The 26,865-nt window shown below is 39.6% G+C and overlaps 1 protein-coding gene across 6 annotated transcripts in view; it reads right to left on the bottom strand.

Moving 5' to 3' along the window:
• Positions 1-26,865, bottom strand: part of DMXL2 (Dmx like 2) — a 210,425-nt gene that overhangs the window by 141,631 nt on the left and 41,929 nt on the right. For 5 of the 6 annotated variants that reach the window (XM_089690563.1, XM_089690562.1, XM_089690559.1 and 2 more), the window contains exons 3-6: positions 20,286-20,360; positions 15,597-15,675; positions 14,927-15,080; positions 9,131-9,197 (exon numbers count right to left, since the gene is read on the bottom strand). In XM_089690563.1, the coding sequence (XP_089546689.1) occupies positions 9,131-9,197; positions 14,927-15,080; positions 15,597-15,675; positions 20,286-20,360 (375 nt within the window). The remainder of the gene's footprint in view (positions 1-9,130; positions 9,198-14,926; positions 15,081-15,596; positions 15,676-20,285; positions 20,361-26,865) is intronic. The other variant, XM_089690560.1, reaches the window with a different exon arrangement.

Below are 26,865 nucleotides of genomic sequence, written 5' to 3' on the forward strand. Positions count from 1 at the left end.
GTGAAGCCGCAAGCTATCACAGTGCCCACAGTGAAGATGCCGGCCTCCTGGAATACAGGACGGCCGGTGAAACGAACTGCGGGGGACACACCACGGGACTGAGGGACAAGTAAGTGGCTGTTTTCTAAATGTCAGCAGCTACAGTTTTTGTAGCTGCTGACTTTTATTTTTTGATAGGTCGAGTGGAACTCCGCTTTAAGGATGACCCTGTTTTGGCAGGTTTTTTACCGGATAGGCCAGAAGTCATCTTTTGATGGGCACCCTCTTTAAGATATATGGTAGTCCCCAATATAGTGGATCCACTTAAAGAGATCACATTTTTCTCTGGGTTAAAAGGTTTTTGTTCCCTGTAATAAATGCATGATATGCAGAAGACATTTTGAAAAAAACATTATATTCTTTTACTTCCCACTCTACTGGTAAAGATAAGATTGACTCTTTCATTACATGTAATAGAAAATATGTATATCTTTTAGAATGTTCTTGTAAAAAACAGTATATAGGTAGGGCCACTAGAAGGTTGAGGGGCCGCCTAAGAGACCACCTTTATAATAGTAAAAAGGGAATAAAGGAGCATTCCCTTTCAAAACATTTTAGAGATCATCATCATAAAGATCCTTCCTGTCTAAAGTTTGTGGGGATAGATCTAATTCGCCCCCATTGGAAAGGTAATAATAAACGTAGGGCAGTGTCTATGCTTGAGACAAAATGGATTTATGAAATGCGTACTTAATTTCCCTTAGGGCATAACACTGACATAGATATCTACTGCTTTATTGATAACAGTTGATATACATGGCTTTTTCCATCTAGCCTGGGAGGGCTTTTTTAACTGTTCTTCATACTGGCATTTGTATGGCATTGGGAGTTTTTTCATATGGGTCTATTTATGTCACATCACTCATTATGATGCATGTTTCTGGATGGTATATAGGCAGTTTTCAACTGAAAAGCTTGTCCATTATTTGTCATTTTATATTTTTTAGTATTTTAATAACACTTTTTTTTCAGATTTTTTTTGAATATTTTTTTTATGTACATGTATGTTTTGTATTTCTATATGTTTGCAAGGTTTTGCAACTGTTTTTTGATCATCCCATTGACATTTGTAGTGTCCTGTAAAATATTGGTCACCATTATACATTTAATTCATTTATCATCTGTATTGTCTTAGGAAACATCGGTCATTGGTCATCTAATTGATGTTTGATAATCCCAATACAGTAATATTAATATTTTTTACCACAATTTTATTTATAATGGTTACTTTTTTTTGATCCGAAACAAGGATGCGCTCCTCCAACCGCGCGCCTGAGGGCTATTTTATTTGTGCACTGTGATGGCATCAGTAGGAGGTAGGTCCCTTTGAGAACGTGCGTGTGCACAAAATGCATCAGGAGGAGCATACGTGCTGACGTCACACCGCCGAGTCCATGTGATGGTCCGGCGGCCATCTTTGTGAGTGATTGTTGATTGTTTTTAAGCTCCACGTGAATGCCTTGTATTTTTATTGAATATACAGTTAGGTCCATATATACTTGGACACAATTTTAGTTTTTTTCAGGTATTTACCAAAACATATTCAAACTATAGTTATGTAATGGATATGGACTAAAAGTTCACACTCTCAGGTTTAATTTGAGGGCATGTACATACAAATTGGAGGAAGGGACAATGATCCAAAACACACTGAAAAAGCAACCCAGGAGCTTTTGAAGGAAAAGAAGTGGAATATTCTGCAATGGCCGAGACAATCACCTAATCTCAACTCAATTGAGTGTGCATTTCTCTTGCTGAAGGCAAAACTAAAGGCAGAAAGACCCATAAACAAAGAACAACTGAACACAGCTGCAATTAGAGCCTGGCAAAGCATCAGAAAGGAGGAAACCCAATCTTTGGTAATGTCCATGGGTTCCAGACTTCAGGCAGTCATTGCCAGTAAAGGATTCTCAACAAAATATTAAAAATTAACATTTTATTTATGATTATATTTAATTGTCCAATTACTTTTGGTCCCTTGAAAAAGGGGGGGTGGCTACTCTTAAGAGCTGTAATTCCCAAACTCTTCCTTCAATTTGTATGTACATACCCTCAAATTAAATCTGAGTGTGTGTACTTTTAGCCCATATCCATTATATAAATATAGCTTGAATATGTTTTGGTAAATACCTGAAAAAAATCGAAAATTGTGCCTGTGTCCAAATATATATGGACCTAACTGTAAATACTACACTATATATCGTTGTCTCTGGGCTCTGGTATTTGAGCTCTTTTCAGGATTTGCCACATCTGGATTGATCGCTGATCGGTGTATGGGAGTTGAGAGATCCATTATAAGGAATGCCCATATAGAGACCAGCCGCAGTGGATCTCATTTGGCCATATACCTACTTCCTGCAGTGGAAAGGTTACATCTCTTGGAGGGATTTCTGTACAGAGCCTGTTTATTAATTGCTTCTGGTGAGTGCATACTGGTGGAGGATTGTCACAGATGTACCCTTCACAGATGTCACCTTACACCGTTGATCAACATTAATTCACACAATATTGTTGGACATTGCACCTTTCTTTGGACTTTATTGATAAATCATGTAAATTTTTTTTGCACAATATTAGATATTAGTTCACATATTTATTAGCATTTTTCACATAGATTGATATCAGCGCTGCACCTTTGTATACATATTTATGTTTCAGTGGAACAGGAGGGTTTGCCACTTTGTGCTAGCTGCACACACTGCTCAAAAAAAATCAAAGGAACACTTTTTAATCAGAATATAGCATCAAGTCAATTAAACTGGGATACGGATCTGGCCTGTTAAGTAGATCAGTTTCAGCTCCTTTGGTGTTAATGAAATTAACAACAGGTGCACTACATGGGCAACAATGAGACGACCCAAAAAACAGGAATGGTTTTACAGCTGGAGGCCACTGACATTTTATTTCCCCTTTTCATCTTTTCTGACTTTTTTTTCTTACTAGTTTTGCATTTGGCTAGGGTCAGTGTCACAACTGGTAGCATGAGGCAATACCTGGACCCTACAGAGGTTGTACAGGCAGTCCAACTCCTCCAGGATAGCATATCAATATGTAGCATGGCCAGAAGGTTTTCTGTGTCTCCCAGCACAGTCTCAAGAGCATGGAAGAGATTCCAGGAGAAAGGCAGCTACTCTAGGGGAGCTGGACAGGGCCGTAGAAGGTCCTTAACCCATCAGCAGGACCGGTATCTGCTCCTTTGTGCAAGGAGGAACAGGATGAGCATTGCCAGAGCCCTACAAAATGACCTCCAGCAGGCCACTGGTGTAAATGTCTTTGACCAAACAATCAGAAACAGACATTATGAGGGTGGCCTGAGTGCCCGATGTCCTCTAGTGGGCCCTCTGCTCACTGCCTGGCACCATGGAGCTCAAATGGTATTTGCCATCGAACACCAGAATTGGCAGGTCTGCCACTTGCGCCCTGTGCTTTTCACAGATGAGTTTCATCTTCAGCACATGTAACAGACGTAAAAAGGGTCTGGAGAAGCCATGGAGAATGTTATGCTGCCTGTAACATCATTCAGCATGATCGTTTTGGTAGTGGGTCAGTGATGGTCTGGGGAGGCAAATCCATGGAGGGACGCACAGACCTCTACAGGCTAGACAATGGCACCCTGACTGCCATTTGGTATGGGGATGAAATCCTTGGACTCATTGTCAGACCCTACACTGGTGAACTGGGTCCTGGGTTCCTCTTGGTGCACAACAATGCACTGCTTCATGTGGTGAGAGTATGCATGCAGTTCCTGGAGGATGGAAAAATTTATACCACTGAATGGTCCCCACGCTTGCCTGACCTAAATCCAATAGAACACCTCTGGGATATCATGTTTCGGTCCATCTGACGATGCCAGGTTGCACCTCAGACTGTCCAGGAGCTCAGTGATGCCCTGGTCCAGATCTGGGAGGAAATACTCCAGGACACCATCCGTCATCTCATTAGGAGCATGCCCCGATGTTGTCAGACATGCATACAAGCAAGTGGGGGACATGCAAACTGCTGAGTACCATTTTGAGCTGCTGCAATGAAATTTCAGCAAAATGGACTAGCCTGCTGCATAATTTTTTCACTTGAATTTTCAGGGTGTCTTTGAATTTAATCATCTGTAGGTTGATAATTTTCATTTCCATACTGGAGTTACTAGAGTTCAAAAAATTCTTGTAAGACAGATACAACTTTAGAAGTGATGTAATGAATTATAATGTATTCTTTCATTTCCGAGCATGCGCAGTTTTGGTCACTCAATTTTGTTTTCGTACAAAATACTATATTAACCACTTGCCTACCGGGCACTTATACCCCCTTCTTTACCAGGCCAATTTTCAGCTTTCAGCGCTGTAGCATTTTGATTGACAATTGCGCGGTCATGCAAGATTGTACCCATATGAAATTTTTATCATTTTTTTCTCACAAACAGAGCTTTCTTTTGGTGGTATTTAATTGCTGCTGGGCGCTTTACTTTTTGCGCTATAAACAAAAAAAGTGCAAAAAATTGTGAAAATTTTTTTTTCTTTGTTTCTATTATAAAATTTTTCAAACAGGTAATTTTTCTCCTTCACTGATGTGCATTGATGAGGCAGCACTGATAGGCAGCACTGGTGGGCACTGATAGGCAGCACTGAAGGGCACTGATTGGCAGCACTGAGGTGGCACGGATAGGCGGCACTGATGATGGGTACTGAGAGACAGCACTGATAGGTAGCACTGACTGGCATCACTGCTGGGCACTGACTGGCGGCACTACTAGGGATTGACTGGCGCAACTGCTAGGCACTGACTGGCACAACCGCTGGGCACCGACTGGCACAACCGCTGGGCACTGACTGGCAGCACTGAATTGATGGGCACTGGTGAGCACAGGTGGGTGGCACTGGTGAGCACAGGTGGGTGGCACTGCTCATCAGTGTCGATCCCTGCTCTGACAACTGCCGGTTCTCGGCAGTACTTTCCTCGCACTCTGACAGCGTGAGGAAAGTGCAGCCGAGAACCGGCAATTGCATTTCCGGCTGATCAGCGTGTCATTGGACACGGCTGATCACGTGGTAACAGGCCACTGTGATTGGCCTTTTTACCACATCACGTGCCCAGCTGTGTCCGTAGGACACAGCGATCACGGAGATCGCCGGGGGGCACACAGGAGAGCGCGTTCTGGGAGGATGTCATATGACGCCCTCCCAGAACTGGCCGGCCGCAGTGTAGCCGTCATTCGGCTATATGCGGTTGGCAAGTAATTAAGTACACGAAAATTATCCATTCTGTTATCTTACAAGTTTCATGCTTTTCCCTTGGGATACTTTTCGCTTGAACTATTGTGATCCGCTCCAAATGCATTTTTTTTTTTCGATCAGATTCTCATCATGTCTACTAGGCATTACGCCGTCTCTCTTAACAATTGTTGTAAGAAATCAGGTGTACATGGTTGTACGGTAACTGCATGACCCACAAAACTATTTGACAGGAAGAGAAGCCTACATGTGCAATTATGAACAATGGCTGTCACACTGTACATATATAATTACAAATTATACATAGAAACAAGGTTTTTAAAACATCAGCACATTATAGCAAAAGCATTTACATCAAACTTATCTATTTTACATGTTTAACTAAAAAAAAAATATAAAGGCTATACAATCGCTTTAATGTATTAGTATAAGCAAATAAAAAGGGCCTTATATAATTCAGGTATGTTATCACTAAACTTAAATGTATTATAAATAGTATGTCAATCTGCCTTTGTGCTAGACTCAAGTAAATTCCCACATCAGCATTCCTTAACCTCCACCCCCCCCCCCCCCCTCACCCCCCAAGGTACCGTTGAAATAAATTTCAGGTCTAGGGAAGACTTGCTCAATCCAATGCCTCTGGGTTCAGTGGAAAATAGGTCCCTTACAATGTTGGTCATTGGCAAGAATGCTGTCCTTACAGTGGTGGCCAGAATGCCACACTTTTTGTTACCACTTTTTCCACACCACAATGCCCTTGAACTATGCAGCCAAAAAGATTATTGTTGTCATGCCTTCCCCACCCTAAATCCAAGGAACTATGCAGACATCATCAAATGGAACATCAACCAGCCACAGCTCAAGGAACCACTAGCAACTTCTGTAGGAACCCTAGGGTGCCACTGAATCCTGGTTGAGAATGGTTGCTCTATATATTCAATCTGCTGGAAGGGCAGCTGTGGTGGAACCGTTCTGCCTGGGCTTCCTTGTGCGGAGCAATGCGTCTCAGCTAATGGTCCCCTTTTCCGGCAAGTCTTACAGAGCTCTGCCAAGGTGGGTAATAATGCTCAAAGATAATCCTTCCCTGATATCCCAAACCACGAGTCGAAACTTCGTGTAGGGTGAATGAATGAATGCTTTATTGAACACAGCTCAGTTTATACAGCACATCCTGGCAGTAATCCCTGCCCCCTTCACCCCCACCCGACAGTCTGGCACCTGGTTTTCCCCACCCACAACAAAACTCTACATCACAACACAACAGCACAGTATGAAATCTAGAGAAGTGAAAGACTACAAGTTCACATTATCCTAAACAAACAATGTAGAATGTCTGTCTACATAACAGCTGCTAAACATATACAGCTTTAAAAAGAGTAGAAGGGGAAGACCACTTAACAAGGGGATAAAACCAGAACAGAAAGGGCAAAAATGTTCCCACAAAAGGGACGGTTCTTCACAGCAGCAGTATAAGCCACTCAGTATTTATTGAACTGCACAATGTAGTGAATCTAATAAATAAATCCTAAAAACACAATGTGGAAATCATTTTGACATGCAAAGTAATTAAAAATATTGCCCAAATGAAATATTTTACTGTTCATTTATAAATTTTGTTTCCCAACTTGTATAAGAACACTATTTTACAAACATTTAAAGTGTACTTGTGGGCAACATAATAAAAAAAATATGTAATACATCCCTATACTATATGCACATTTCCCCACATTTTGGCTCTTTAAGGCTAGTGTCAGCTGGGTAATTCTGTCACTAGACGCAAATTACCAGCATCAGGATCACTAAACTGGGCTGCCTATAGAGTCACTCCCTCTTCAGCCAGATACTGCGAGATGTGTCTCTGACCCTGGCCCAAACACTTGATCGATAGTAATGAGAGATCTCGTTGCCTCAACTACAGAAGGAGCGATTCAATAAGGACAGACTGGAAGTCTATTAAGAGATCCTGCTGTTGGAGATTTGGACAATCGCAAGCAGCAGGATTACTTGTGGTATATTCGCATAGTAACATCAGACTTAAACCTTTGCAAGCACAGGAAAACACCTGCTGTACTTGTAAAAATGTAGTGAGCTCCTGTGTTCCTGATGGGGGTGGACAACACTGCCTATATAACACAAACAGTAATACAAACACAATCAGGAAAGCACAGCCAAAAATTCATACTGAAAACACACGTAAAACCCAGATTTCTCATGTATTTATAAGAATGGACCCAAGTTTTTAGATGCCTTAAAGGGTTTATGTTGTGTAAAAATCCTTTATGTATCCTTTGTGAAGACAAACTAACAAAAGGTTGTTTCCCTGGGTCACAATGTAACAGGAGCACTTAAGTATAAATGAGTCACACCCACGATGAAAATGGAAACAAAATGCCATCTGAAGCGGAGGCAGCAAATCGCCTTCTAGCTGGAAGTCTCTTAACGATGCCATCTGTCACAGAATCATATGCCTGGATAATCATGGCTGCTGAAACATGACTTTAGAGGATAGAGGAAAGCAACCAAACATAGCACCTTTAATCTTCTGAAATGCAGTACCAAAAAAATACATCAATGTCTTTTAAAAAAATAAAAGTACAGGAAAGTCTATAGAAAAATGTTTATAAAAATACAAGGGGGGAAACACTGAAAATTATTTTTGGCCTCCAGCTGCATAATATATTAGTTTAAATGTATAAAGTTCTGCAATGTTAAAAGCAACCCTGACACTTAAATAAAAGTGATAACAAACGTAGTACCTGGAAAGAAGATTGTAAATATTAACCTTCTGATGAGGTCAGCAGGAGAGGTAAGTACCCTATTTACAATCTTCTTTTCATGTACAGTTTTTGTTCTCACTTTTATTTAACCTCTTCATGACAGAGTGTAATGTATAAGGGAAATAAATTCATAAGTGGTTTTTAAGCACTGGTATATCACATAAAATTGACATTCACTTGGGGTGTTATTTTTCCAGCTGCTACAGGAAAAGCATTTACTGTGCACTGATTATTATTGGGACTGACACCCTGAAAGTGGTCTGGGAACCATACACATGGACAATGTCCTGGACCTGTATAACACCCTGCAGCTAACTACACGTTGCACTTTGTGCCAAGGTAAGAACCTAAGGTAGGACCCAGTGCCTGAAGCAAACATTAGTGGCATCAGCGTACGGTCACCCCAAAGAGTATTGATTCAGAAACTGCTAGATAGCCCAAAGCAATATGCAGTCAAATTGTAATGGATGTGTCACAAAAAAATGAAGGGTTTAAAAAAAATTAAATGCATCTTCAAAAGAGAACAAATCCACCTACATACACTAGCAGAAAAATAAAAAAATCTCAGTGTAGGCAGTGTTAAATGGGTGCAAACTATGGCCAATCACCTGAAGGTAACCTGCACAGAAACACATGGTCTATGAATACAAGTCATGTACTGTACTATTAAACCATATTTACATTGATTCAGGTGACATGGGCTATTTTCTGAATGGTAGGTGTTTTTTTTTGGGCAATCATCTTTTGTACCTGACTACCATGCAAGCCAAATGCTTTAGATGCCATACAAGTCTTATTCTAAAATGGTTCTGAATCTGTGAAAATGCAGGCCAGTGTGTCCTCATTTAGAATCACCACATTCTCTAATCCCACATGTTCACATGAGGATGAGCATCATGATACTCTTGTGACTTAAAGCTACAGTCATGCTGAAAAGCCCTGTGAAATTCCTGACAAACCACATTTTTGAAAACCTCAACTTTGACTTTGCAATGATTAACAATGTTTGATGAACAGAATTAGCAGTTCTCTGATAGTTTTTAATTGTTGCCCTAAGGGTTTTTTTTTTTAATTGGTGTGATAACTTACCTTCCCTGCAGTTGCAAAGTATTCACCATCTGGGGACCACTTCATCAAAAGCACAGGCACGGCAGTCCTGTTTGCAAAGAAACATTAAATATTCATACTCATGATGTGTTGTTTCACAAAGTATGTAAATGAGATTAATAAATAAAAAGAATTGATCTGGTGCTGAAGGTCATGAATCCTCTGGTTACAATTTAGATGACTGATGTTTGTAAAGAATACCTTAATAAAGCGTATATGCAAACAAGTGAGCTGGGAAATTACTTTTAGGGAATAATAAAGTACAGTTATTAGGTCAAACACTTAGGTTTTGTACCGCTTATGCACAATATAACACGTTTATTAAATCAAATTAATACAGTGTTTGCACTGTCCATTTTTAAGAAAACATATTAAAGCAGAACTTCACCCAAAAGGGGAAGCTCTGCTTTTCTGCCTACTCCCCCTGTTCTCTACCACTTTTGGAAACTTATATTTTTAGGATGCTTTCACATTGATCTGTGGCAAAAACGCAGATGCCTTTTTTTTCATTTATGATGCATTCTTAACATGACAAATGACTCAAAATCCACACCAAAAACGCAGAGAGCGTGCATTTATGAAGCACTTTTGCTGTGTTTTCCATTGATTTCAATGGGGAGGTGTGTTTTCGGTGCGCCTTTTTTACCGCACCAAACCTGCACCAAAAATGCAGCAAGCAGGATTTTTAAAAAGGCGCCTGACCCGCAATGGATCAGTGTAAAAAGTTCCATAGGGATACATGGTCATGCATTTTTCTTTCACTTTTTTTTAACGCAAAAGCGGAAGAAAAAAACGGACCAGTGTGAAAGCAGCCTATGTTGTGACAGATAAGCGTTCCCACTTCCACTCAGATTGCCAAGGCTATCTGAGAGGAAGCTTGGTTCCCTTCCCCCCCTTCTTTGCCTGCAGTTTTCTGGGACCTGGCACAAGTCCCAGAAGGTGTTGGGACCATTCACAAAGCACAACACAGCTTGCGCATGCACAGTGGGAAGCCAGCTGTGAAGTCACAAGCATCTCAACCGACTTCCTTTTGTAAACATGCCAGTGCTGGGGACACAATGACTGACAAAGAACCGACCTGGGGTGAGGACCGTGCTGGATCCCTGGACAGGTTAAGTGTCCTTTTGTTAAAAGTCAGCAGCTGCAATATTTGTTTGGGGTGACAGTAAAGCTCCCCTTTAAGGCACTAAGACGATATTTCTTGGTCTCCAATTTTGTATTTGCTTCCGTAACTCCAAGCAAGAAGATAAATACACAAAATACAAGAATTACTTTTGTGATTTTGTTCAGTCCGTTTGATTAATCACACGCCTTTTCTTCTCCAAAGTGTGTCATATGGTAATTTCCCATATGATGCTGCAGATTCTTTTATCATCTGTTCACTGGACAATGATTCACCATACTACTAACAAGCAACACAGTAGATACAAACCTAAATTAGGAAAGAGTATTGCTACCTGACTAAACAGTATGACAGATGTGAATCACAAGTCTGGCTGAACAGAAAAAAAATATTTTTTCGTTTTATTGCATTTAGTGACTTGCCTAAAGTTCTTTAAATACAGATGCTGCCTTCCTACTGCCCCCAAAATTATCGATATCAACAAAGAAACTGAAAATATTACAATAGCTTTTATGAAAGACAACCATAAACTGCTAATAAATGTGACCTTAAAGTGGTTGTAAATGTCAGACATCAACCATGAACAAAGCATATCCCTCTACAGTGTGCACTTAATTAGCCACTTCCAGTCCGGACACTTTTACCCCCTTCCTGACCAGGGCAATTTTCAGCTTTCACGCTATCACACTTTGAATGACAATTGCGCGGTCATGCAACACTGTACCCATATGAATTTTTTACCATTTTTTTTTAGACAGATAAAACTTTATTTTGGTGGTATTTATTCACCGCTGGGATTTTTTTTTTTGCTATGTAAAATGAAAAAGTCCAAAAAGTTTGAAAAAAAGTGTTTTTCTTATAAAATTTAGCAAATAAATAATATTTCATCAAAAACCTTGGCCAAAATGTATTCCGTTATCTTTTTAGTAAAAAAAAACAAAAACAAATTAGTTTATAACCAAAAATTATAATTTTTAAACATTTTTGTTTACATTTTTATATTATTTATTTTATTTTTTTTTTATATACTGTCACCCTAGCAGTACTTTTGGGGGGTAATGAAGATTTTTTTTTTTTTACACTGATTGCTTTTACACCCATATAGGATGTAAAAGCAATCATTTCTCTTTCTCTCTGTCTGCATTCTTGCAGCCATTGAGAACTATTGAGTGAGCTGTGATTGTCAAAGTTTGTCACATGGTACAAGGCTGTTGTGAATGGCCCTGTACCATGTGACCTCTGTGATCATTCACAGATTTCACACATAGTAAGCAATGATGTCAGAAGTGACATCTTGCTTACTACTCTTCATGTGACCACTGATTGGCCAATCAGTGATCACATGATCGGGACCTCGTACAGAGGTCCCGTCTGACAATCAGTGTTTCACGGTGTCCGGAGGACACAGCGGGCACCAGATCGCGGTGCTGCGCGCTCCCAGGAAGCGCGCACAAGCAGGGTGTGGGGAGGCCATTTCTAAATGGCCACCCGACCCTGCAGTGCCACCGCCCCGGCCATTTATATACAACAGCCGGTCGGGAAGTGGTTAAGCCAATAAATGTAATTTCTGCATGCGGCTTCGTTCCTCTGCTATCAGCGCAAATCATTTCTGAAAAGTTTTCCTGACACCAAGAGAAAAATGGTGACAGGGGTAGGAGCTCCAGCAAATTAACACACTCAGCTCTGTTTCTGTGGTTTGTGTCAAGGGGTGGTGTGTCCCTTCCCTCCAAACAGCTCTCAGACCTCTCCTCACTGAGCTCTGTAGAGTGTAATTTTAGCTCTCCATCCCCTTTTTTCTGAACTCTCAGACAAGCTTTATAAATTCAGCACTTTATGTAGATGTAGAGAAAAGAGGACTGAAGATAAACAGGTATAACTTATGTAGGAGGATTGGTTTCATCTCTGTGTATCATCTGTGTTTACAACCACTTTAAAGCAGAGCTCTAGGCCCCCTAATAAAATTAAAAGTCATCAGCTGCAAATACTGTAGCTGCTGACTTTTACTGTAAGGACACTTACCTGTCCAAGGATACAGCGATGTCTTCACCTGAGCCGATTCTTCAATCAGCTTTGGGTGCAGGTGCCAGCATCTTCAGTAAGGGAAACCGGAAGTGAAGCCTTGCGGCTGCACAGCCTGTTTCCTGCTGCACTTTGTGAATGGTCATGCAGTCTTCTGGGACCTGTGAAGTGTCCCACAAAACTGCGGAAGAAAAGGGGGGTGAGGGGTGAACTTTCCCAGCTCAGATCACCGCGGCGCATCTGACCAGAAGTGGGAGCAGGTACCTGTCAAAACCAGGAACATGCTTCTCCCCATAAAAATGCCAAAATGTGGTAGTGGAGGGGGGAGGATACAAACAAGCGGAACTTCCCCTTTTGGGTGAAGTTCCACTTTAACCATCTGACATATCACTGCACATAAATTAAAGTGGTTCTAAATGTTTTTCTACCTTAATACAAATAACAAGTTCTCTTGCAGATATAGCAGTTAGTGGAATGGAACAAACCATTTAACACACGGGCATTTACAATGAACACCTTTCATTTATTTATTAATAACCTATATCTCAAAAAGGAAAAACATTGTAACTACGTATACAGTATTAGCTGGAGTTTGGTTTCAATTCGTTAGTGTATCTAAATCTGCTAGTACATCTAACACATCCCTCCTCCAGATTAACAAGGCTGATGTCCAAGGGTGCCTCCTGTGCTCCTTCATCCACAGTGGGGGCACTAATACAGGAGGTGTGTTACTGACTAGATCACCAGGAGAAAACAGGGAAAAAAGCCTAAAGAAAGGAAAACTAATGTAGCCACTACATCTAATGATTGGTAAGCTGCAATATATTACATTTTTGGCTTTCAGTTTAATATCGTTTTAATCCCAAATTTATTTTGAATGCTCCTTATTCTTCATGCTGCAGTTTCTATTTGTTCTATAACAAACGTTGGGGACTTGAAAAAATATAGGTGTGTTAAAGGATAAGTTCACCTTTTAACAAAAAATAATAAATGCACTTTTTTTGCAGGTAAAAAACGTGCCATTATTATTTTTGTTTGCTGGTGCAATGCTTTAGAGGCTCTACAATCAGCAAATCGCTGGTGCCATGCAGGTCTTCCCCCGACCTGTCAAGTATATTTGCTGGCTTGCAAGCAGATGCTTATAGACAGGAAGGCTTAATGAACTACCACGGCGCTACAAGCTGACAGCTGCAAGGGCTGTCGGAACATATAGTTTTCCCATTCACAGAATACTGTGAATTGGGGACCCGCCAGAATGGCCGTGTTTTTTAAAAAATGTGACAACTAGCAGGGAGGAGACGATCCCCCGCTAGCTGTAAAAACGTACATCGGGGGGTGCGAGGGCCATTCAGATCGTAACATGTTACACGCTGAATATGGGTGTAACAGGTTACGAAAGGTGAACTTGCCCTTTAACTTTGAGATTATTTGACTCTAATTGAACACTAGTGGACTACATTCAGTTAATTATGTGCCATCTACAACTGGTTGCACCAGAGATTTATACACAGTTAAGACTTTACAGTCTAAGATCCATGTTGATTTAATACTTTAGCAAACATATAAGAAAAATACATACAATGTAATGTCACGTCACAGAGGACATTCTGTCATTTAACCACTTGCCCTTCAGAAGATTTACTTCCCCCTTCCTGACCAGGCCATTTTTTGCGATATGGAGCTGCGTTACTTTAACTGACAATTGCGCGGTCATGCAACATAAATAGAGCTTTTGTTTCTGTGGTATTTGAAACTCTCTGCATTTTTTATTTTTTGCGCTATAAACAAAAAAAGACTGACAATTTTGAAAAAAAAAAAAAAAATATTTTTGACAATTTTTTTTTGGGCTATAAAGCATATCCAATAAAAAAAATTAAAAATCAAATTTCTTCATAAATTTAGGCCAAAGTGTATTCTGCTACATGTCTTTGCTAAAATAAATCCCAATACGTGTATATTAATTGGTTTACGTGAAAGTTATAACGTCTACAGATGATATATACTGGAATTTTTTTTTTTAAACTAGTAATGGCAGCGATCAGCGACTTATAGCGGGACTGCAGGAGGCATTTTGACACTGCGTGGGGACTGCCACTGACATCCCCAGTGATGCTAATACAGTGATCAATGCTAATAAAAAGCACTGAAACTGTACTAATGACACTGGGCAGGAAGGGATTAACATCTGAGGCGATCAAAGAGTGAACAGTGTGCTGTGTGTGTGTTTTACATTGTGTGCTGTGTGCCGTTTTACTTGGGAGACATGCTGCTTTGTATCTTTCTGCTGTGCAGAGAGATACAAAGCAGCATGTCCATGTTGACAAGAGAGAGATTTGTGATGTTTACACACAGATCTCTCAGCCCTGCCGACGATCACTGAGTTCCGGCCGGTAATCGCCAGCCGGGACCCAGTGATTGAGATTCCGAGCAGCAAATAGCAGCGCGGGTAGGGTGATATGTGCCCCCGAACCCGGAAATGCAAATCACACACATACATATATATACAAATACACACACACACGTGATTTTGTGCAGCTGTGCTGCCCTGTAGCAATACATCTGCTACAGGCTGGAGGGCAAGTGGTTAAACATCATAAAAAGCAGAACAGAATGCTCAGCACCACATCTCAACGTACTTGCATTGCCAGATACAGTTCCAGTCATTCAAGGCAGGTTGAACTTTATCCTCCATGATGTTCCTGTCAATGTCATCCTCTTCCTCTTCTAGAATGTCACTAGATGGGGGAGCCCATAACTTCAAGTACTCTGTGGCTGTCAACAGTCTGTTACCTGCAGAGTATTCATGATTAGTTGAACAAAGTGGAAACATTCCTGACATTTTATTTCTTCATTTCAAAATCATAAGATCGCAATACAAAATATAACATTTTATTTAAACTTATTTGATGTGCCCACGAACAGAATTAAACATTTTATAGTTCTATCAACTACCAGTTGCACCATATTTTTACTATTACTACAACAAAAATAGAAAACATTAAAGCATGAAATTTAACCCACTGTATGCTCCATTAGTGTCACTTTCTACAACAACAATCAAGAAGAAACAGTACTGCATAATAACAGTAATAGAGCAGAATGAAAGCTAACATTAACTTCATAGCAGAAGGCTGTGCTTAGAACAGGGAACGGATATATCAATAATAGAAAAGCAGAGCTGTCACATGAGCTGGGCAGTGCAGGCCTATCAACAGGAAAGCTTGTTTTCACTACACACAACCTCCTTGTTCAGTCATAAGCATCCAAGACAAGGCAAGTCAAGACATTCAGAGGTAACTTGCCTACCTTGAGGATCCCATGCCAAGTTGTAAGTCACCGAGCTAAGGAAAAACTGGCCTGTCCTAAGCCACTGATATTTAAGCTGCTGGAAAAAGAAAAAACATATTTTGAAAACTCTGAACACATCATTAAATTAAGGCTCCATTCACATTTCTGCAACTTGTCATGTGACTTTGGACACAAAAGTAAACATCTTTTTATTCCTATATAAAGGTCTGAGGTGTGGTGGTAGATCACGGACAGCAGGATCCTGAGGAGCTGGGCAGGGGTTCTGGTAAAGCTCAGATTTTCCACCAAAAAAGAAAAGAGAGGGAGGTGGGAGAGCCCTTTTAGTGTAGTAGATTAATTCAAAAACAAGAATACAGTGCTTCCATAATAAAAGGAAAAAAGCACAAAATGGACTAATGTTGAGGCTGTGGTCACCCAGCTAAGGGGGAACATGCGGCCTTCTTGGTGTGCGGGTGGAGAAAACCTCCATGCAGGGTTAGTGTGGTCGCTCTCTATGCCTTGGGCATTCCCATACTGGGTGCTCTTTGGAGGTTCTAAGGTGGGTGAACGAAGTGTAACTAAAGGAAATTTTGTTTTTATTATTTCTGGCTAGAGATGAGAGGGGTTAAAATTCCTGCCAGGTTTTTATTGCTATCTGTGCCCTGTTAAGGAGATTCATCCTCTCTATTTCTCTTTTTTACCCTCATCACCAAAAGTAAAAGAAAATTCCACATTTTGGGTTATTCCTGAAACAGTAATAGAGGGGAACTCTTTCAGTAGAAGACTAGTACTGGTGACCTAGGTGACATCAGGAGTCCCTCACTCTGAAGGGATTTGTTCTCACTTCCTGTTTTAGCTATGGGCCAGGAAAAGAAAAAAAAATCTCCCCTATGGGACACAGATAGCAAAAAAAAAAAAAACCCTCCCTTACCCTATCCAAAATGACAAAAATTAACTGGCTCCTGTCTAAAGTTGGTCTTAATAGGTATTTGCATGTATGCATGCATGTGAGACTGGGACCTTTTGTAAGCTGTTTTACGGCAGGAACTAAGGTGAACATACAGTAAAGAGCTGTGTAAACTGTCCGTGCTGTATAAATGCCTGTAAAACAAAAAAGTAAAAAAATAAAATAATTGGGCATGCTCTTGGATGCATATCCTTTAGACCTCTCAGTTCTGCACCAGGTAATTGATCCTTTATTTCACAGACTATATTAAATAAATATATATAGATATATACACACATACATTTATACACACACACACACAGTCTACACACCCCTATAAACGTCAGGTTTCTGTGATGTAAAAAAAATGAGACACAGATAAATAATTTCAGAACTTTTACACCTTTAATGTGACCTGTAAACTGTCAATTGAAAAAACAAACTGAAATCTTTCAGGAAGGGGGAGTAAACATAAAAAAGCAAAATAATGTGACTGCATAAGTGTGCACACCCTCTTATAACTGGGGATGTGGCTGTGTTCAGAATTAAGCAATCACATTCAAAATCATGTTAAATAGGAGTCAGTACACACCTGCCATCATTTAAAGTGCCTCTGATTAACCCCAAATAAAGTTCAGCTGTTTTAGTAGGTCCTTCCTGACATTTTCTTGGGCTCATCCTACAGCAAAAGCCATGGTCCGCAGAGAGCTTCCAAAGCATCAGAGGGATCTCATTGTTCAAAGGTATTAGTCAGGAGAATGGTACAAAAGAATTTCCAAGGCATTAGATATACCATGGAACACAGTGAAGACAGTCATCATTAAGTGTACAAAATATGGCACAACAGTGACATTACCAAGAACTGGACGTCCCTCCAAAATTGCTGAAAAGACGAAAAGAAATCTGGTCTGGGAGGCTGCTGAGAAGCCTACAGCAACATTAAAGGAGCTGCAGGAATATCTGGCAAGTACTGGCTGTGTGGTACATGTGACAACAATCTCCCGTATTCTTCATATGTCTGGGCTATGGGTAGAGTGGCAAGATGGAAGCCTTTTCTTACAAAGAAAAACATCCAAGCCCAGCTAAAGTTTGCAAAAACACATCTGAAGTCTCCTAAATGCATGTGGGAAAATGTGTTCTGGTCTGATGAAACCAAGGTTGAACATTTTGGCTGTAATTCCAAAAGATATGTTTGGCGCAAAAATAACACTGCACATCACCAAAAGAACACCAGACCCACAGTGAAGCATGGTGGTGGCAGGATCATGCTTTGGGGCTGTTTTTCTTCATCTGGAACTGGGGCCTTAGTCAGGGTAGAGGGAATTATGAACAGTCCTAAATACCAGTCAATATTGGCACAAAACCTTCAGGTTTCTGCTAGAAAGCTGAACATGAGGAGGAACTTCATCTTTCAGCATGACAACGGCCCAAAGTATACATCCAAATCAACAAAAGGAATGGCTTCACCAGAAGATTAAAGTTTTGGAATGGTCCAGACCTAAATCCAATTGAAAATCTGTGGGGTGATCTGAAGAGGGCTGTGCACAGGAGATGCCCTCGCAATCTGATAGATTTGGAGTGTTTTTGCAAGGAAGAATGGGCAAATATTGCCAAGTCAAGATGTACCATGCTGACCCAAAAAGACTGAGTGCTGGAATAAAAATCAAAAGGTGCTTCAACAAAGTATTAGTTAAGGGTGTGTACACTTATGCAACCATTTTATTTTAGTTTTTTATTTTTACTTCCCTCCACCGAAAATATTTCAGTTTGTTGTTCAACTGAGTTGTACAGTTTATAAGTTATATTAAAAAGGTGGAAAAAGTGAAATGTAAGTATATATATATATATATATATATATATATATATATATATATACATATACACACACACACATACATACACATATTATATATAAATAAATATATATACACACACACAAACCAAACGTGTTTGTTTGAACACAGATCACATGCAAAAAGTACAACAGTGTCAGATCTCCAAGAATCCTTCTTCAGGTATAGCAAAATTTAAAAATGTTTGTTTACAGCAACCTGTCTCATCGTTTTTAGTTCTGCCCACATTGTATACTCATAAATCATACTGGAACACTGTGACCACGAAATCATGAAAATTATTTATTTTGTTTATACAAACAAATTACATAAAGAATATTATTTCATCTGAGACCTTCTCCAGTTGGCCCTATTGGGTTTTCAGCTTAAAAATTGAGAGTTATGGGGCTTTGGAACAAGAGTTCGCACTTCCACCTACCGCATTATAAAAATGCATTTCTAATACTACCTTTGAGGTGCCTAAATAATTGAAATGTTGCCATTTAAAGAAGGGCTGATTGACAAATACACAGCAACATATTTGAGAATGTTCCTATAGCACCTGTGATCTATGCCCACTGTGGCGGGCAGGGGTCTTTTGTGTGCTCCATTAGCAACATATTTGCACAAGATTATTTCTCTGCTTGTAGCCAAGGGTAGGTGATTTTTGAAGGATACTTCTGATTTAAGTTACAGATTATCCAATTACCATAAAATTACTGAATGCCACGGTACCAGATCTAAGGTTCAATTTATCATTTGACGCTGCTACATTCAAGCTTTCACTCACCTACAATATTTAAACCCATACCTCGTAGACAAAAGACCAGGGTAAGACAAAAAGGCAGGCATCTGTTCGTAATGATGTCTATTAGAGATGCAGAAGAAGCTAAAAGTTAGAGGTTATCTTCTAATGCTATTGGAATCTGAGAGACATGGGGTAGCTGTCAGGACAAAGTAGTGTTATGTACTCGGATTCAACAAAAAAGAAAGGCATTGATCCCATCTCACAATACCAACAACTATCACAAAAGCTATAAAATGTAGTTAGGAAACACTGTAGCATTTTGAGATAGAATTTTAAAAATTTCCCTACAATCTTTAGGGAAGGAAAATCTTGTTTGTGATAAAGGTACATATTTATTTTGTATCAGTATCAGATCATTATACACTTACCTTCTTGGATCATTTCTATGTCTTTCATGCTCACAATGTTCAAATATGGTTAAAGACCCTTTTTTACACCACCCCATACTGGCAAGAGGATTAGTATTAGGGGATAGTATTACCTGTTAAAGCATTTTTTAGTATACACAAAATAAAAAGTCCATGTGAGTTATACTAGGTGGGTGAAACTACACAAAAAATGAGACAGGTTGGCGGAACACAAATATTCTATCAAGGCTACACAGCTGGAGTACCGTTTGGCTAGACATTTTGTGCCTTAGTGTCTTAACTGAGATGTATGATTATGGACTACATTCCTTGATCACATAGAGGGGGTGACAGAGGGTTTTCTGCCCAAAGGTGTGAATCTTGATTTGCAACTCTTAACTTGGGGTTGTACAGTGATAATATATTAGGTGTTTTTTTGTTTTTTTTTTACTTACTAGAGCTGGTGTTAACTGTGTTTCTGTACGTGTTTTTAATTCTGAAGATATGTTTGTTACTCTAACCTTTAATTGATACAGTTGACACTCATTCCATTATTTCTATAGCTATGCATGTGAAATCTTTGCATTATACTTGCTATAACTGAAGAAGGATCCTTGGAGCTCCAAAACTGCTGTACTGTTTGCATGTGAAAATAAATTACACAAGGTGCCGCAGATAAACAAGTTGTGGATGTTCTTCACACTGGAGTTACAATTAAGCTCCACCATTTGCAAAAACTATATAAATGTCATTATGTTAAATATTATTACTTACACTGTTTCGTTTATGAGAGTTAACTGTGCCAAGAGGTTCAAAAATGCAAACTGTGTTCCCATATGATGCAGCAATCTAAAAACAAAGCAAAAACAATTATTTACAATCACTAGTAATATACAAGTTATGTTCTATTCTCTTGCAATAGTCACTGCATGAAAAATGAAGTACAAACCATGGAATTTGTTGACTATTTAAATATATTTGAAAAGGACAAACATTAGATCTTTATTCAAACAGTGCTTATGGACAAAGGAGATATTCTTGAATAAGAACAAAAGAAAAATGTGCTTTTCAGCCATTTAACAAAAATATCAATAGATATAACTGTGTACTGCGGAAAGGTACACCCTTGGCATCAAAAGCTGGATTGCCTCTTGTAGCAACAATGACTTCTTGTAGGTATTTTGGATAACTGCCTAAAAAGGATGAGCTCCCGATTTGATCTGAACACTGGTTTGGACCAAACTTTGGATGTTCATCCAAATGCCAGAAGCCAAACATCAAACATAGTAGTTTTTTTTTCTTGCTCTATACAGGTGAAACTCGAAAAATTAGAATATCGTGCAAAAGTTTATTTCAGTAATGCAACTTAAAAGGTGAAACTAATATATGAGATAGACTCATTACATGCAAAGCAAGATAGTTCAAGCTGTGATTTGTCATAATTGTGATGATTATGGCTTACAGCTCATGAAAACCCCAAATCCACAATCTCAGAAAATTAGAATATTGTGAAAAGGTGCAATATTCTAGGCTCAAAGTGTCCCACTCTAATCAGCTATATAGGCCATAATACCTGCAAAGGGTTCCTGAGCCTTTAAATGGTCTCTCAGTCTGGTTCAGTAGGAATCACAATCATGGGAAAGACTGCTGACCTGACAGTTGTGCAGAAAACCATCATTGACACCCTCCATAAGGAGGGAAAGCCTCAAAAGGTAATTGCAAAAGAAGTTGGATGTTCCCAAAGTGCTGTATCAAAGCACATTAATAGAAAGTTATGTGGACGGGAAAAGTGTGGAAGAAAAAGGTGCACAAGCAGCAGGGATGACCGCAGCCTGGAGAGGATTGTCAGGAAAAGACCATTCAAAAGTGTTGGGGACTTTCACAAGGAGTGGACTGAGGCTGGAGTCAGTGCATCAAGAGCCACCACACACAGACGGATCCTGGGCATGGGCTTCAAATGTTGTATTCCTCTTGTCAAGCCGCTCATGAACAACAAACAACGTCAGAAGCGTCTTACCTGGGCTAAAGAAAAACAGACCTGGTCTCTTTCTCAGTGGTCCAAAGTCCTCTTTTCTGATGAGAGCAACTTTTGCATCTCATATGGAAACCAAGGACCCAGAGTATGGAGGAAGAATGGAGAGGCACACACTGCAAGATGCTTGAAGTCCAGTGTGAAGTTTCCAGAGTCTGTGTTGATTTGGGGAGCCATGTCATCTGCTGGTGTTGGTCCACTGTGCTTCATTAAGTCCAGGGTCAACGCAGCAGTTTACCAGGAGATTATAGAGCACTTCATGCTTCCTTCTGCAGACGAGCTTTATGGGGATGCTGACTTCATTTTCCAGCAGGACTTGACACCTGCCCACACTGCCAAAAGCACCAACACCTGGTTCAATGACCGTGGGATTACTGTGCTTGATTGGCCAGCAAACTCGCCTGACCTGAACCCCATAGAGAATCTACGGGGCATTGCCAAGAGAAAGATGAGAGACATGAGACCGAACAATGCAGAAGAGCTGAAGGCTGAAGGCCGCTATTGAAGCATCCTGGTCTTCCATAACACCTCAGCAGTGCCACAGGCTGATAGCTTCCATGCCATGCCGCATTGAGGCAGTAATTGCTGCAAGAGGGGCCCAAACCAAGTACTGAGTACATATGCATGCTTATACTTTTCAGAGGTCCGATATTGTTCTATGTACAATCCTTGTTTTATTGATTGCATGTATTATTCTAATTTTCTGAGATTGTGGATTTGGAGTTTTCATGAGCTGTAAGCCATAATCATCACAATTATGACAAATCACGGCTTGAACTATCTTGCTTTGCATGTAATGAGTCTATCTCATATATTAGTTTCACCTTTTAAGTTGCATTACTGAAATAAATGAACTTTTGCACGATATTCAAATTTTTTGAGTTTCACCTGTATATCACAACTTGCTTCAAGGAAGCAGAATGTGCTTGCACCTGCCACATCCTTAGCAACCAGTGACGTCATCCAGCACTATTTGCTGGCAGGGAATCCCTGTGATGTCATTGAGCAAATATGGTAATGTTTCTATCTGGTCAATGATGTCACCCGGGAGACCCTTCCTCTTTGTTTTTATTTAGCAGTCACCCCCCCACGCCATCATTCACGGACGACCAGTTGTCAGGATCAGATCTTATTGGTAGATAGAAGATTTATTTTCCGGTGGGCCACAGTACATCATGACTGGCATAGATCTGCATCTCTATACAATGTCACCAAAGATCCAGGCTGAACTGCTGTAATACTGACACTCAGTGGCTGAATGTCTCCTTGCTATGGGAACTCTGCCATACTGAAGTTTCTATCTGTCCAACCTAGCTCTGAGGAAGAAGGGAGCACCCTTTGAAACGCGTTCGTTTTTATCCCCCCCTTTGGATTTACCTGTAACCCTGTGTGGATATGGTTTACTTATACCTGTTTTACCGTCACCTTTGTGAGTATATTTCTTAAATTAAATAAAATTAGTCACTATTTATTGAGGTAATGCGCAAGGTTTGTGCGCTCTCTTTTTCATCCTCTTCTACACTTCTCTATACAATGTGACTGAAGATGGATACACATTGTGAGACTTTTTTCCTCGTTTAATCACTTGCATTCCTGAGGATTTACCCTCCTTAATGACCAGGCCTTTTTTTGCTGTTTGGCGCTGCACTAATTCAACTGATAATTGCGCGGTCATGCAATGCTATACCCAAACGAAATTTACGTCCTTTTTTTTCACACAAATAGAGCTTTCTTTTGGTGGTATTTTATCACCTGTGCGCTTTTTATTTTTTGCGCTATAAACAAAAAAAACATGAAAATTTTGGAAAAAAACACGATATTTTCTACTTTCAGCTATAAAAAATATATAGTAAACTCAAAGTTAGTCATAAATTTAAGCCAAAATGTATTCTGCTACATGTTTTTGGTAAAAAAAATCCCAATAAGTGTATATTGATTGCTTTGTGCGAAAGTTATAGTGTCTACAAACTACGGTATAGATACTGCAATTTATCCCATTTTTTGCTATACAGATACAGTTTAACTGACAATTGCGCGGTCATGCAAAGCTGCACCCAAACAAAATTTATGTCCTTTCTTTCACACAAATAGAGCTTTCTTTCGGTGGTATTTGAGCACCTGTGCGCTTTTTATTTTTTGCGCTATAAACAAAAAAATATTTTTTCACTTCCGTCATAAAAAATATCCAAAAATCTCAAATTTCGTCATAAATTTAGGCCAAAATGTATTCTGCTACATGTTTTTGGTAAAAAAAAATCCCAATAAGTGTATATTGATTGCTTTGTGTGAAAATTATAGCATCTACAAACTAGGGTATAGATAATTTGAAATTTGCACAGCTTTTACTTTCTGACTGCCCATCACATTTTTTGAGGTGCTAAAATACCAGGATAGCACAAACACTCCCAAATGACCCCTTTTCAGAAAGTAGACACCCTAAGCTATCTGCTGAGAGGCATATTGTGTCCATGGAAGATTTTTTTTTTTTTCCACAAGTTTCTGGAAAATGACAAAAACTTTTTTTTTTTGTACACAAAATATCATTTAAATTATTTATTTCTCGCACAAGCCATGGGTATATGTGGAATTACACCCCAAAATACATTCTGCTACTTCTACCGAGTATGAGGTTACCACACGTGTGAGACTTTTTGGGAGCCTAGCCACATACAGGAGCCTGAAATCCAATGACCACTTTGAAAGCCTGAAGGTGCGTAACTTCATTTCACTTCCTCACTACCTATCACAGTTTTGAAGGCCCTGACATGCCAGGATAGCACCAAACCCCCTCAAATGACCCCTTTGTGGAAAGTAGACACTCCAAGGAATTTAAAAAGAGGCATGGTAAGTATTTTGCAGATCTCATTTTTTCTCACAAGGTTTTAAAATATAAAAAAAGAAAAAATATGTTTTTGTTTTCTTTCTTCATTTTCCAAAAACTTGTGGCAACAAACGAGATCTGAAAAATACGCATCATGCTTCTTATCAAATTCCTTGGGGTGTCTACTTTCCAAAAATTGGTCATTTGGGGGGGTTTAGTGCTATTCTGGCATTCCAGGGCCTCCGAAACTGTGATATGTAGTGAGGAAGTGTAATGAGGAAATAAAGCCCTTTAAAAGCCTGAAGGTGCTTATTGGATTTTTGGGTCCTGTACTTGGCTAGACTGCCAAAATGTCTCTCACATGTGGTACCCCCATACTCCGGAGAAGTAGCAGAATGTATTTTGGGGAGTAATTCCACATATACATATGGCATGTGTGAGCAAGAAACGATTTAAATGACAATTTTGTGTAATTTGTTTTTTTTTTAAATTTTCCAAAAACTTGTGGTAAAAGAATAAATTCTTCTATTGATTCAACATGCCTCTCAGCAAATAGTTTGGGGTGTCTACTTTCCAAAAAGGGGTCATTTTGGGGGGTGGGGGCATTTTATGCCCAGCATTAGAAGTTTATGCCACACATCACTCACTCTTCTAACCACCTGAAGACCAAGCCTTTTCTGACACTTTTTGTGCACATTTAAAAAATCAGTATTTTTGCTAGAAAATTAAAGTGAACCCCCAAACATTATATATTTTTTTTAGAGCAGACACCCTAGTAATTAAAATGGTGGGTGCTGCAATTTTTTATCTTACATAGTACTTACACAGCGATTTTTCAAATGCAATTTTTTTGAAAAATATACACTTTTTTTTATTTTAATGCACAAAAACACAATACATTGGCCAATTATTTGGTATGATATGAGTAGATACCAAACATGACATGCTTTAAAATTGCGCATGCGACAAACTGCATACATTTGTAATATCTATAGGCAACGCTTTAAATCTAAAATGGTAGCTTGTAAAGGCTTTTACAGAGGAGGCCTAGAGCTATAATTACTGCCCTTGATCTGTAGTTCGTGGCAATACCTCACATGCATGGTGAAATCGCTGTTTCCATACTGGCACAGGGTCAACGCTCACGACCGCAGGTGCGCGCGAGCGAGGGTGGGCAAGGGTACTTTTATTTTTCTGATTTAGTTAATTATTTTTACACTGTCCCTTTAATTTTTTGTTTTTTTATCACTGTTAATGCCATCTCAGGGAGGGGGAGGGGGGCATTTTCTCCCGCTGCTTGTAAAAGCAATCCTGCAGCTAATTAGCCACTAGGAATGCTTTTACATGAAAGCCCATCGCCGGCTGGAAAAAACGATACGAGGATGATGCCTGCAGTTGCAGGCATCACCCTGGTATAACCATTCAAAGTCCAGTGGTGTACCAGTACGTCACTGGTCCTTGGGTATATATGCTATGTTCTTTTTTTCTTTATGCAGCCTGTGGGCTGAATGAAAAAAAAGAGAAGAAATCTCTGCCAGAAAAAGTGTGTGTTAAACCCACCATTAGAATACCTCTCTGCATCCACCCACTTCTAATGGTGGGCAGACATGAAATGTGCCAACAAATATAGAATATATATACCGAAGCATAGGGGCCATCCACCCACTGGCCACCCCAGGCCCCCATGCTTCGGCATATATGCTTTTTTTTTTTTTTTTTTTTTTTTAACTGCGGATGAAAAATCTCATCCGACAGCACTGCACACACCTACTTATGTCTATTCTGAAAGCAAGACCCTGTTGCTGTCAGAATAAACAAGTCAGTGCTGCAGTTTGACATTCCTGCAAAGAAATCAACAATGGTTAAATTAACAATAAAACATTAACTCAATAAAACAACTTTATAATTGAAATATCTCTGCAAGGAAAAGTGTGTGGTGGTATGCCCACCATTAGAAAACCTCCCTTCATCCACCCACTTCTAATGGTGGGCACACATAAAATGTGCCAACAAATATAAAATATATATGCCGAAGCATACGGGCCATCCACCCACTGGCCACGCCAGGCCCCCATGCTTTGGCATATATGCTCTTTTTATTAACTGCTGATGAAAAATCTCATCCAACAGCGCTGCCCACACTGATTTATGTATATTCTGAGAGCAAGTTCCTGTTGCTGTCAGAATAAACAGGTCAGTGCTGCAGCTGAAAGCATTCCTGCAAACAGAAATGGTTAACAATAAAACAAACAATAAAACAGTAAAAGTAGAACAATCACAAAAATGACAACAAAAAAACTATAACTATTTTTGGTTTTTACATTTTTTTATTTTTTGTGGGGGATTTGTACTTTTAATTCTTTTTTTTTTTCTTTTAACTTTTTTTTTTCAAACTTTAAACATTTTTAAAACAGATGGCAGGGTCTCTCCAAATGCAGTATCCTGACTACCTAACATCTTTCGAGACCCTGTGTAAATGTGCCCTGAACTGTGCCGTGCTG

Source organism: Staurois parvus, unplaced genomic scaffold (genome assembly GCF_062004578.1).
Source record: "Staurois parvus isolate SC_StPar_1 unplaced genomic scaffold, SC_StPar_1.0 ptg000533l, whole genome shotgun sequence".
Lineage (NCBI taxonomy): Eukaryota > Metazoa > Chordata > Amphibia > Anura > Ranidae > Staurois > Staurois parvus.